At 44.9% G+C, this 13882-nt stretch overlaps 1 protein-coding gene across 3 annotated transcripts in view; it reads left to right on the top strand.

Annotated features, from left to right (window-relative positions):
* The first annotated feature begins 1067 nt into the window (after positions 1-1067).
* UBE2V1 (ubiquitin conjugating enzyme E2 V1) overlaps positions 1068-13882 on the top strand; it is a 31083-nt gene continuing 18268 nt past the window's right edge. The window contains exon 1 of one of the 3 annotated variants that reach the window (XM_025470385.3): positions 1068-1174. In XM_025470385.3, the coding sequence (XP_025326170.1) occupies positions 1153-1174 (22 nt within the window). In that variant the 5' untranslated portion in view covers positions 1068-1152. Of the gene's footprint in view, positions 1175-1454; positions 1600-13882 lie in introns of those variants that run through there. The other 2 variants (XM_035705783.2, XM_049100158.1) reach the window with 2 other exon arrangements.

Raw genomic sequence — 13882 nt, 5'->3', positions numbered from 1 at the left:
CCTAAGTGGATGAAATAGATGGAGCTGAGAAATGCTTAGGAGGCACTACTGTCAAAACAAGGTAATGCACGGGATGTCCTGGATAAGGGCTTCCGGTTTCCTTGCTCCTCTGTACTGGAAGTCCTTGTCCTTCTTCTGCCAGTGTTTAGCTGTGTGACCTTGAGGCAGTCCCTTCACCTCTCTCAGCTTGTTTCTAAATCCACATCAGGACTTCTTAGACCGCTTATAATAAAAGATCAATCCCTTCTTGGATTTAACATACATTTGCAAATATGTGTCCATAGGACCTTTGCACATGCTGTTCCCTCTACCTCCTAATCAGTCTCTGCTGAATGTAACCACCTTAGGAGGCCCTCCCCGACCACCCCCTGCTGCCCCTTCCTAGGTTCAATCTCTATCCTATCATAGTTATATCTTTTCCTATTTCTTTGTTAACTAGCTCTCTGACTAGAATGTAAGCCTGTAAGAACAGACTTCAGGGATGTATATCCATTCCCAGGACCTAGCACAGCGCCTGGCACATAGTAGGTCTTAGTTAAGTATTTCTTTGGATGAATAAATGGATGAATGAATGAATGAATGAATGAGTGGAATGCTTTCCTTGACACCTTAATGCCCCAAAACAAAGCTTCTCTGGCCCAGGACTCTGGCCGGGTTTCAAATTCTGATTCAGCCACCTAACCGCTAAGTTTAGATAAATCGCTGAACCTGCCCCTCAGTTTCATTTTTCACATTAATCCCGACCTGGTAGAGATATTGTGAGGATCCAACTAGACAAGGAAATGCACGAAGTAAAATAGGCTTTCTTTTTCTTTTTTTCTTTTTTAGCTTTCTTCTGTATCTTCCACAATCGCGTCCTCCCAAGTCTGATCACCCTTGCCTTTCTCACCAAACACCTCAGTATCTCCTTCGCACCCGAGCCTGGAGGAACATGCAGGTTGCCGGGCCCTCCCGCACGCACATCATGTTTCCTTCCTCTGAAAAGGCAGGGAAAAAAAAAAAAAAAAAAAAACCTTCCCGGCAACGGGTCGCGCGGTCCGCGGAGCGGGCGTCAGCAGCGGCGTCTGCGCAGGCGCGCACGCTTGCGCAGAACGGCCCGGGGACGGGCGGGGGGTGAAGAAGGGGCCGGCCTTCGAGCGACAGCGACGCAAGATGGCAGCCACCACGGGCTCGGGTGAGCTGGGGCGCCGGGCCCGGCTGGCCAAGGGGGCGCGGGCTTGGGCCGGGGACCGAGGACCCGCAAAGGTCCCGCGGCGGGACCAGGGCCTCTGCGTTACCTCTGTCCGCTTGGCTCCGCGGTGGCGAGCCGGGCGGCCTGAGGGGGGAGGAGGAGCAGGCGGTGGCCGGAAGCACGGGCGGGGGCCTGAGGGGCCTGTGGGCGGCGCGGCGGGGCCCACAGGCTCCCCCGGGCGACGTGAGGGCCCGGCTGAGAGGAAGGACCGGCCCCAAGGCACCGCTGAGCGGCCGGAGCTAGCGAGGGGCGAGCCCCGAGGCATTCCTGAGGAGACGGAGGCTGGCGGCTCGGCGGGGACCAGGAGGTCTCCTAGGGGATGAGAAGGCTCCCCGAAACGGATGAGAGTCCTTTACTGGGTGCTGGAGGTCCGAGCGACGGGGCAGCCCCGGGATGTCCGTGTGGCAGGGACTTGAGAAAAGCCCTTAGGGAGGACGGGAGGAGAAAACGGGGTCTCGGGGGGTGACCGAGGATCCTGCATTGGTTGAGGGGACGGCTTCAGCGTTAGTTTGGGGGATGGGGTCAGCTGAGGAAATCTCCGTGTTGGTCGGGAAGGGGGCGTCTTGAGGTGGCTTTTCTGGGGGAAGGGATATCAAAGCGCATCCCAACGGGACAAGTGAGAAGGGAAAAACGATCTCTCAGGTTCCAAAGGGATATGATCCCGTCATCATCAGGCTTTTACTTGAGGAGGATCAACTGAAGGAAGCTCCATGCAGTGGGTGAGAGTGAGGAAAAAAGTCCTGTTTCAGAGATTTTTTTCTTTCTTTCTTTTTTTTTGGGGGGGGGGGGGGGGAGAAGCGTCCTCTAGAAGTGTCTGTTTTGTGGCCATTGTCACTCCCTAGCACTCCTTTGGATGTTGGTAAAAGATACGTGGGTTCAGCTCAGAGGTTCCCCATTTAGTGGATGGGCATGGGGAGAGGGACAAACGAAGACTCTGGATGACTTTGGGGCAGGAAAGCTGGACAAACCCCCATCTCCATGAAGCAGAAGAGGAAATAAAGGGAGCTGTACTTTGAGAGAGGGAGGTTCATCCAGTGCCTTGTGGTTTGAGGGAGGCAGCATTTATTCTGAGACCCAATTCCTTGTTCTGCACTCCTAGGATGGGCCGGAGGATCAAATCCTGAAGGGTCTGTTTCAGAGTTAACGTTCTACAAATGGACCTCAGGGGATGGACTCAGATGGCTTTCTCGAGGAGGAGGGGTAAAGATTGGCTGGGGGAGGTCCCCCAGAGGGGTTGATGAGGCAAGAAAGATTTTGGAAGTGCAGGATTTGGGGGAAGACTGAATGTCCCCCTATGGCGAGAGAGCTGTACCCTGAGGTACCAGGGATGTTGGCCAAGGAGGTCCTCACAGAGAGGGTGATGATGAGGGAAGCAAGCAGGGCCACGAGCCTGGGTACTCAAATCCTCTGGTTAGTTAAGGCCACAGCATCAGCACTGTTAAGAGAGGCTTGGTGACCTAAAGGAAACAGGGTGAAGGGAGTCCCTCTTTCCAGGGTGTTGCTCCTCTAGTACCCCCAAGAAACCATCCTTGTCTGTTACTGTAGCAATAGAGAGAATTGGCTCTAGGGGATCAGACTGAAATGACCTATCACAAGCTGCCTTTTATACTTAGAGCAGTGGGGTCCCCGATGAAGCATAGAGGAGACCACATATCCTTTTCCTAGATTTTGATTTTTAGCTGGAATAGTGCTGAGTCAACTCTTTTTTTTTTTTTTTTTTTAAAGATACTGCCACAGAAGAGAGAGGCTGAGTCAGGCCAGACTGCTGTGAGAAACTTCTCACCATAATAGCACCCCTGTCAGGTTGCTGTGAAGTGGGGGCTACAGTGTAACTGTGGCAGCCAGCATTATGGTCATATTGCAGCTCAGCCCAGTTTGCAGTCACTTGAGATTGGCTACCTACAATCTGGTTTAACAGCTACTTAATTCTAACTTCTTGAAGCCCTGCCAATTGATGAGTGCTTCATAAATGCTAATGCAGTCAGATAAAACATCGTCAACTCCTGTCTAGTGTCAAAAGCACTTGGCATGGTGTAGATAGCATAGAACAGGCTTTAAGGTGCTCTAAATAGTGGGCTTCCGAAAAGTCCTTTGTTTATTCAACACACATTTACTGAGGGCCTGTTATGTCCCACTGTGAATAGTGGACAAGATAGACATAGCCCCTGTCCTTGAGGAGCTTACATTCTAGTCAGGAGGAAAGCCATTCAAGGACTAAATAATTAAGCCAATTTCAGATAGCAGTGCTATGAAGGAAATTGTGTGATGTGATACAGAGTGATAAAAGTAGTATCAGGGAAGGCTTCTCTGAGACGATGGCATTTGAACTGATGTAAATGATGGAAGGAGCCAACCCTGCAGTGTATATCATAGGCAAGAGAGGTAGAGACAGTGAGTGCAAAGGTCTTGTGGCAGGACCAAGCCCGGTCTGTTGAAAGAACAGGTAAAAGGCCATAGTGTGCACAAGAGGCTTGTTAAGGAAATAAGTTGGGCAGATATGGCTTTAGGTTTTATTAAGTGTGAAGGGAAGCCCTCAAAGTGGCCAATATGAAGTAGCATTAGGTAAATACTCATTGAATGGATGAGTCTTAATGACAGGGTGCCTGGCTGACTCAGTTGTTAGAGCATGTGACATTCAAACTCAGGGCTGTGAGTTTGAGCCCCACATTGGGCAGGGAGCCCACTTTAAGAAAAAGAGAGGATTGACAGGATCTGACCTGTGCCTCTATGCAGTGAAGGAGTACAGAGTGCTGAGAGTGGAAGCAGAAGGGCCATAATTGGGTTAAATAAAAATGAATGTTCAGGCCTCTGCTTTCTAACCATGAGAAGTCTTTCAGGTTGTTCAGGGACCTTGAGGCCTTCCTTAGTCAGGTTTAGAAGAAGCCACTTGATTAATCTATGCCCCTAGTTGCCAGGAAACAGCCCTGAAGTCTTTGAGTTCAAGTTCCTGTAAAGGCCTGGCCTTCGTTTTTTGGTGGTGGTGGTGGTTTTGTTTTTTTTGGGTGGGGGGAGGGTTTTTTTTTTTTTTTTTTTTTTTTTTTTTTTATGATCAGTGCTTTCTACACTTTGCTGCAACACCTTGCCACCTCCCGTGGTTCTGCAGTGCATGAATTCTGCATAGATCCTAGAGCATGGTACTGTGAGGAGCCTATGAGAATCCCTCAAGATGCCAGTGCTGTGACAGGTGACTTCCTCCTGCCTTGGCCAGGATTGCAGAATCGCAAGCCCTTGGTTGGCAGGCCCTTCCTTTCACCCAGCATCCTACAGTCTTCCCTGACTGTTAACCAGAAACCTGAGTGCCAGAAGAATAAGCCCTGGCTGGGCCTAATTTTAAATTTGCATTCACTAGAGTGGCCTCCTCTACACACTTGGCGTATGCAACTTTACCCATATGGGCAGTGGAGGTTAAGTAGTCTTCCATTCCATTCATGGGTGTTCCCAGAGAGCTGATGATGGGATATGAGAACCTGTAGTCTGTGAAGTTGATCTTGTTCCTGTATGTCTCACTGTGTAAGTATCTTGTGCTGATTGTAGCCAGCTGCCTTTTATACAACGTGGGCCCTGTGTTCAAGAGAACTGCCTTGTGATACTTAGTGCTCAGCTGGAGCACTCTGCTCCGGTGATGGTTGGTCCAGTACAACCTATTACTCTGTTCAGGGTGTCCCAAGGTTAATTTTGATGGTTATGATTTTCCCCTTCATGGTAACTTTCAAACCATACTTTTCACTCTACCACATTCTCTTTCTCCCTCCCCTTGTCTCTCACCTGGATTGTAGCTACAGTGCTTTGATAAAAACGAAATACAGAATATGAAGTCAGGAATCCTCTGTTTAATTCCAAAAGGCCCCAGTGAAGTACAGAGCAGTACATTTGGTGAAGTAAACATGTAACACTCTAAAACACTTTGGAGGGATCCCTGGGTGGCGCAGCGGTTTGGCGCCTGCCTTTGGCCCAGGGCGCGATCCTGGAGACCCGGGATCGAATCCCACGTTGGGCTCCCTGCATGGAGCCTGCTTCTCCCTCTGCCTATGTCTGTGCTTCTCTCTCTGTGTGTGTGTGTGTGTGTGTGTGACTATCATAAATAAATAAATAAATAAATAAATAAATAAATAAATAAATAAATAATTAAAAAAAACAAAAACAAAAAAAACACTTTGGAGTTTCCAGGTAATTTGACTTACCTGTTATGTCATCTCATCCAACACTCCACAACCGCATGAACTAACCAGAGAAAATTTTGTCCCCACAGCATTACTGAGGGAAAAGGGTGGCTGAGTGATGGCACTCAGACTAGAGCCCAGGGGGTTTGGCTCCACCTCCCTCTCCAACCTGCTCCAGTACCATAGGAAAGAAATGGAAAGGCATGCATTTTTGGCGTGTTCTCTTCCTGGGTCTTGGAGTGTTTAATCTTGGTGAGAGAACGGGCTTTAATGAGAAGGATCTGACAGCTGTAGCAGGGACTTACAGCAGCCCTGGCCACTGTTTGTCCCATTCTGGGTAATCTGCTGTCCAATGAGTATGATGTCCATTTTTAAGGAAGCTCTTTCTTATACCTTATATTCTGCTCACCGGACTTGGAGCCCCTCATATCATTTACAAAGTAGGGCCTTGCTTTCATTTACACGCAAGGGCTTCAGACCTTTTTTTTTTTTTTTTTTTTTTTAAGAAGGTAGGGAGGGTTAGAGGGAGAGAAAGAATCCTAAGCAGCCTCCATGCCCAGAGCGGAGCCTGACACAGGCTTGATCTCACAACCCTGAGATCATGACCTGAGCTGAAATCCAGAGTTGGACACCCAGTCAACTGAGCCACCCAGGCACCCCCAGACTAATTTTTGAAGTCCATTTCTAGGGTCTGCTGTGTACTAGACGTTGTATTAAATTCAGTCAAATTAAATGATCTCCTCACCATAGTCCTCTGAAACTGGTAACTGTCTTGAAGGTGAGAAATGGGCACAGATCCAGTGACTTGCAAAGCTAGGGTACAGAACCTGGTACCGTTCTGCTCCAGGGCATGTGCTCTTGGCCACATTATCATCCAGCCCCCATTGCCTTCTCTCCAGCTAGGCATCTCACATTTCTTCAGCCCCTGGCAGGTCTGTTGACACATTTCCAACTTGGCCAATTAGGGTTCTTTTATGGGTGGATAGTTGCCGCTCTCAGGGTCCTTTCCTTATTGTCCACCCATCACAAATGCAGTAGATATAACCCAACAAAAGATGCTAAATCTTCCTCTCTGTCTCCACTGTTGTCATTTCTGCCAAACCAGAACCATTTCTCACCTGGAAGACTGCAGAAGCCAGCTTCCAGTCTTAACCCTTTTCCAGTTCATTCTCTAGAGGAGGAACAGTGATCCTTTGCAGACTGAAAACAAAAACTGCCAGTCCACTGCAGAAAGCCTTAGAGTCTATAATCTCCCTACACTTTGAATCCAGTCATACTCTCTGGGGCCCAGAAGGCCCTCTTTGGTCTCAGTCCTGCCCACCCCCTGACCTCCTCTTGTGATATCACTCACACCTCTGCTCTTGCTCTAACCCCTTTGGAAAGTTCTGCCTCCTATTCTTCAGGTCTCCACTCTGCAGAAAGGCCATCCCTGACCACCGCATTCAGTACAGTCTTCTCAGTCATTATCACATCTCTCTTCTGTTCTCTTCTAAACCGCTCACCTTACCTGAAGTTCTCTTATTTGCATTCTTGCTTGTTTTCTGTGCTTTTCCACTAGGGTAGGATTCTAAACTGTTCTGAACTACTATGTTGTGGTACCCAGCATAGGCTCTGGCATAGTAGGTGCTCAGTATGTATTGACTGTTGCGGTGAATTAATCCAAGGTCTCACCTTGATATAGCCACATATGTAAATTTGATGTATTTGAAGAAACAATGTATCTGATAAGGCAGAAGCAAAAGTGACTCTTCAGCCTTTCAAAAAAGGAAAGCTCTTATCCTGATAAGTTGGTATTTCTAGGGGGACATTAGCATAGGCTTAACTTGGTCCTCTCCGTAACTGTCCTGATACGCTTCCCACATCTTATTCTTTGTCTCCACCCCAGTCAGAGAAAATCTGGTCCTTGGTCACCCTAGTGTCAGAGAAACCCAATGCCTCGCATTTTGTCACCAGCTGTTTGTTGTCCCATTGTCTGGACTGTAAAGACAGATTGCCACCGTTCTTCCCCTAGATCAGCAGCTCTTAAACTAGCGTCCAGATCACCAGGATTACTTGTTCAATTGCGAGCCTCCACCCTTAGGGTTCCAGATATAGTACCTCTGTAGTGTGTTGTGGTGTTCTGGAATGGGGACTGCGAATTTACGTTTCTAATTAGTTCCCAAGTGATGTGTAGGCTGCAGGTCTGGGGACCATCCTTGGAGGACAGTTGCTGTAGAGGAGAGAAAGATTCTGCTCCTCTGGGCAGAGACTAAATAGGAGCCAGACTGCGCTCGCCACTGCTCAGGAATAAAAGTTACCTGCCCCTGACTTTATACCTACTTTTCAGGAACATTGAAGCTGGTACATCACTTTCCAGGCCTCCTTATTTTCCAAAACGGGAGCAGCACCAGACTCCTAGTTTAGTTCACTGTCTTCCTTAAATGGGCAACCAAACCAGTTTTAACTGGCAACTTTCTTTTTAAGAGAAAACCTATGAGGTCCTGCCAGGCAAGGGTTTTCCAGGACTGGCGTGCTACAGTAGCGGCTGCTTTGTGGTCGTGACTTTCCCAAAAGGTGTTTAAAGGGCTTCCCATCCATTTTGTACCACAAATACTTTACTATGTTGCTGTGTTTCAGAGTACTTCATTAAATGTTTTACTATGACATGGTGTAAAACCCTATCAAATATTCATGCTTTTTCAACCTGGTTGTTGTATTTTCTTTGTAATATCCTGCAGCTGCTGACTTTTCAGTTTATATTTAGCCAGGAGAATAACTGGCTGACTTTTGATACTGACACAGATCCAGGAAAAATCCTTCTGGAAGGAATTCTGAAGTAACAGGACAAATATTTTCTTTCAAGAAATCTTGGACTACTGTGGTATTTTAGCACCTTGGTGAAGTTATCTTAACATTTTCATAGTTAACTTTTTTAATAGCTTACTAAGATTAACATTAGTTCACTTTTACATCCTCTGTATTGTCTGTTACTTGAAGCTGCTTTTCCAGCTGCCTTTTGGTGTCAGATTCACACACAAATATTAGGAATCTTAAAATTGAGATTGATTCAGGGGATTAAAGTGCCATAGGAATTAAACGTACATTGGAGTATTCTTAAGTTTTTCTGATCTGTGATGCTTTTTGTTCTTTGGCATGTGTGGATTTAATTTTTAAATATATTCACTGAAATCTTTTGCTAAAATTAAGGTATCATGATTTTAAACCTATACTCTCTATTCAGAATGATATGAAGTCCTAACTTGTGACTGATATAAGATCTATAAGATCTCTGAAACTCCACGAGTCTATATATTTTTTTAAAGATTTTATTTTTATGTAATCTCTACACCCACCCTAGGGCTTAACTCCACAACCCCGAGATCAAGAGTCTCACACACTCCACCTACTGAATCAGCCAGGCGCCCCTGAACTCCACCAATATTTGGATTTGTCCCCGGACGTTCTAGCACTAGGGTGTAGTCAGGCCATTTGGAGTTAAATGTGCTTACTTTGTAGAAAATACTGATGTATTAACATTGTGTACAGTTTCTAAAGGGTGTAAAATATGAGTAACATGCTTTTATGTATATTTTATGAAACAGTTCATTTTGTAGTGAAGAATCCTTTGGCTTGTGTGATTTAGGTAAAAAAAAAAAACAAAAAAAGTTTTTCCTCATTAAAAAAAATGTAGGAAAAAAATAAAAATAAAAAAAAAATAAAAAATAAATGTAGGTTTCCCTAAAAGTCTCTATCATAGTTGATTTAAAAAATAAAACTTGTTACTCATTTTTAATTATCTCAAAAGACATTAGGTATCTCAGTTACATGGTATCATGATATCAGTGTTCAGTTTTTTTGGCCACAGTAGACCATGTTAGAGTTTATGGTAGCAAAGGAAGAGCTACTGCTGTTTCTTCAATCAGGAAACATTTATTGAGTACCATTGTATGCCAGGTAACATACCATATTCTGGGGAGGCAGGATTGAATGAGTCACAGCTCTAACTCGGGAAGCTCTGGGAGTGAGTCAGACCATAAAAAGGAAAGAAAATAAAATTTTAAGAAAAAAGAAAAGGTCCAGCACAGACATTGTGTGAGGAGGGTAAAGGGATATGAGTGAGGAGTGCTCTGAGAAGACCTCTGTAAACTGCCTGGCTTCAAAATTAAGATTTCTACTTCTCAAGATCTTTCAGAACTCAGTGTATAACTTACCTTCCGCTACTTAAAATCCATACTTTGATACTCTTTCTAATATTAAGACTTTCTTTTAATAGTGCTATGAATGTTTCCATGCTATATTTTCTGAAAGAAGATCCCTCGCTAACACCCAGCCACCCATTCATTCAGTCAACAAGCATTTGAGCACATACTCTGACACAGCACTCTTTGAGGGGTTGAAGATTTGGCAGTGAACAAAAAGATGAAGTTTTACTTTCATGGAGCTTATTTATATTCAGGTGGTGGGAGAGAGTAAACAACTAATGAAGGAGAAATGAATATATTTAAAATGTCAAGTGGTAACCATTGCTATGAAGAAAAACAAAGCAAGATAAGGGAATGGGAAATTAATTCAACCTTAGTGAGGAAGAGAGCCAGCCCACCAGCCATTCAGAGAATCCCCGGGGTGAGGCAAAGAGAGAGGGTGCCAGTTCTTTCAGGAATAGAGAGAAAGGTGGTGTGGCTGAAGGACAAGGAGCACGGGAGAGGGTGGTGGGAAATGCTGGGGATACAGGTGGTGCTCTGGAGGCAGGATAAGGCGTTCTGGTGAGTGCTAGGTGGGTGGAGGGCTGAGTAAGTGACTGGAGCGAACTTGTAAAAACTCACTGTGGCGACTAGAGGTCAGTAGGCTTAGCAACCAATTAGGATGCTGAAGGGGCCACAGACTATAGCGATCACAGTGAACAAGGCGAAAATGACCATATTTGGAATATATTTGGAAATGGATTGGGTATGGGATGTAAAGGAAAGCTTTCTCATCTTGACTCCAAGATGTTCGGCCAGAGCAATCTGGTAAATGTTTGTGCCATATACGGAGTTAGAGGAGTAGGTGGTTTTGGGGTTTTTTGGGGGAAGGGGGGGTGTTTTTGTTTTTGTTTTTTCTATTTCTTTTGAGGAGTACAAGGGAGTTCTATTTTGAAGTGTTTTTAAGTTGGAGAGGCCTCGTAGGCATCTAAACTGAGATTTCAGGGGGTCAGTTAATTGGAAATGTAAATTGTAAAGTCACCACCAGCCTCCTTAGTCTGGGTAAAATCTCTTGGCAGCCAGTATTTGGAGGTTAGGGAGGTGAGGCCTAGAAGCCAGTGAGGTAGGAAGAGAACCTGAGGCTCAGGGAAGCCCCTAGAGTTGCTGCTGGAGCTCTAGGAAGGGGGGTTAGGGGCTGAAATTCTGCCCAGGATTTGGCTAGAGGGTGCCTCTGGTGCCCCTGACCAAAGCGGTTTCGGTGAGTGGCTAGACAGCAAAGGCTGACTAGAGTAGGTGCAAGTAAGGTGAGGAATGGCAGACAAGGAGTCTAGATAACACTTTTGAGGTTTTTCTGCTAAGTAAGAAGAGACCAAGAAATGAGACGGTAGCAGAAAAGGGTATGGGATCAAGTGAGGGTTTTGGTCTTCGTTTTATGATGAATGATACAATGTGCTAATGAAAGTGATTCGATAGAAAAATTACTCTGCCAGATATTACACACAGCACTTTACAGGTTTTATCTCATCGATTCTTCTTGCCGCCCATAGAGACAGGAATGAAGGTGTCCCCATTGGTTGAGGCTCGAGGTAACTGCTATAGTCACACAGCTGGATTGCTAGGAAGCTGTGGAGCGAGGACTTGGTCCCAGGTCGTGTTCTTAAATCTCTGTGCAGAGATTATAGAATTGTCTCTAGAGTGTACTCTTAATTTTTTGTGTGTGTGGGGGGAGATAATTTAGCCGTTGCTCTGATGAACATTTAAAAAATAGAATGGTATGGGGCACCTGGCTGGCTCAAGTCAGTATAGCATGAGATTCTTGATCTTGGGGTTTTAAGTTCCCATGTTGGCTGTAGAGATTACTTAAAAATAGAACCTTAAAAAAAAAAAAAGAATGGTAGACCAAGTATCTTTGTGATTGTGTGTTTGTGACATCTAAAGATCTTTTATGTCAGTATACCATACAAGCATGGGTGACTTTTGTGCTTTGGGGGGGCAGGGCAGAACAAGAGTAAGGGTGAGGGCCAGAGCAAAAGAAAGAGAATCTTAAGCAGGTCCCACATGCACGGTGCAGAGCCAGATACAGGGCTTGATCTCAAGACCCTGAGATCATGAGCTGAGCTGAAATCAAGTCAGACACTTAACTGGCTGAGCCACACAGGTGCTCCTGTGCTTATTTATTTTAAATGGAGTTTGCATACCTTTTTAGCCTCACCTCCAACTCCAGTTTTGGATTTTTCAACAAGTACTTACGTAAACCCTGCTGTGTACAGGCTAGTTGTTTTTGTCACTTTGTGAAAATGAAAACTACCACCACAGTCATGCAAATATGCACTGCCTTAAATCTCTTAACATTCCTTCTGTTTCCCATACCCTGGGCCTATAAGAAGTTGATACAAGGGGGATCCCTGGGTGGCGCAGCGGTTTGGTGCCTGCCTTTGGCCCACGGTGCGATCCTGGAGACCCGGGATCAAGTCCCACATCAGGCTCCCGGTGCATGGAGCCTTGCTTCTCCCTCTGTCTCTGCCTATGTCTCTGCCTCTCTCTCTCTATGACTATCATAAATAAATAAAAATTGAAAAAAATTAAAAAAAAAAGAAGTTGATACAATGTTCTGCCACAGTATTTGCTCTAAGCAAATGCTTCTGGCTTTGCATCCTGAGACATTTATGGTTGCATACCCCTAACCTGGCCTCTTATCCTTCCCAGCCCACCCTGAAGGTTACCCAGGAGATTGGTCTTATCTCTCCTCCTACTTGGAGCCTTCTGTGGCTCCCGCCTAGTGACCCTGGGGATTAATAAAGTCCAGCTTCTTGACGGTATGGCCCAACTTCTTTAGCTTTCGTCAAATTCAGAGGGGCCTAGGACCCCTACAAAGGCTAAGAAATATTGTCCTATGATAGGTTATATTTCTTATATCCGAAGTTTTGATACTGTTTTGTTTTATTGAGCTTTGTATGTATAGATCTTGCTTTCATAGTGAGATTTTATATTCCATTTGGGAGACTTCTGTTTTTATTTCTTTAATAGCTCCTCAAAGGTCTGGCATGGTACTGAATAAAAAGTTGGATATTATTGCACAGAAAGAAATTGTGTACATATATGTTACTGACAAATTTATATATGGAAATTTTGACAAGCAGATAAAAAGCCTAGCAAACTTTTTTTTTAAATATTTTTAATTTTTATTTATTTATGATAGTCACAGAGAGAGAGAGAGAGAGAGAGGCAGAGACACAGGCAGAGGGAGAAGCAGGCTCCATGCACCGGGAGCCCGATGTGGGATTCGATCCCGGGTCTCCAGGATCGCGCCCTGGGCCAAAGGCAGGCGCCAAACCGCTGCGCCACCCAGGGATCCCCCTAGCAAACTTTTTAAATTGCAGTCCTTAAATGTGTGGATTTTTTGCTTGGAAGTGTGGAGTGAGCTCAGTTTTACTGCCATTAAACATGGTGAATCCCAGAATGGTACCTTACCAAGTAGAGTTCAGTAAACTAGTTAATCAGGTGCCAAGTAGCCACTTATGTGTAAATATCAGAAAAAAACTAAATGAACCACTCCATAATTTTATAATTCCTGATTTCTGCTAGCTGTTACTATTCCCCAGACTTTGCTGTTAGTCGGTTTTTGTTTTTGTTTTTTAAGATTTTATTTATTCATTCATGAGAGACACAGAGCGAGAGGCAGAGACAGACAGAAGGAGAAGCAGGCTCCCTGTGGGAAGCCCAATGCAGGACCCCATCCCAGGACCCTAGGATCACAACCTGAGCCAAAGGCAGATGCCCAACCATGAAGCCACCCAGGTGCCCTGTTAGTCAGTTTTTGAGTAAAAATGAAAGTTTATGTCTTAGTAAAAATGAATTCAAAGTGACAGTCCCTTTTAAAGCTATACAGTTTGTAGACTTAAACTCTTCAATATTTAGCTGTATAAAGGTTAACAGAGTACTTACCCATCCAATGCCAGATTAGGACAGTGTTTATCAATCTTTACTTTTCTAACAAAAGAAAGGGTTTAAAATATTCTCTGGGCTAAATCTAGGATGTTAAGGATCAAAGAGAATCTTGAGAACAATTAGGTGACCCCAAATGCATGGTGGTGGTCCATAAGCAGAACCTGACCCACAGACACTTGGCCAGACCAAAGGAGTGACTGTCCCCCTTGGACAGTTCTTAACACTCCTTGTTTTAAGTCAGACATTAAATTTGTAAAGCCATCCCACTCTTCTGATTTTCTTTTGTTCTTCGGAAACTGTAATTACTTCATAAGATATGTTATTTAATTCAACACGTGATGATTTATTGTGATTAGTTTTAAATGAATTAAATATTTTTTACA

Source organism: Canis lupus, chromosome 24, assembly GCF_003254725.2.
Source record: "Canis lupus dingo isolate Sandy chromosome 24, ASM325472v2, whole genome shotgun sequence".
NCBI classification, from domain to species: domain Eukaryota; kingdom Metazoa; phylum Chordata; class Mammalia; order Carnivora; family Canidae; genus Canis; species Canis lupus.
This window is presented reverse-complemented; position numbering and strand designations above follow the sequence as displayed.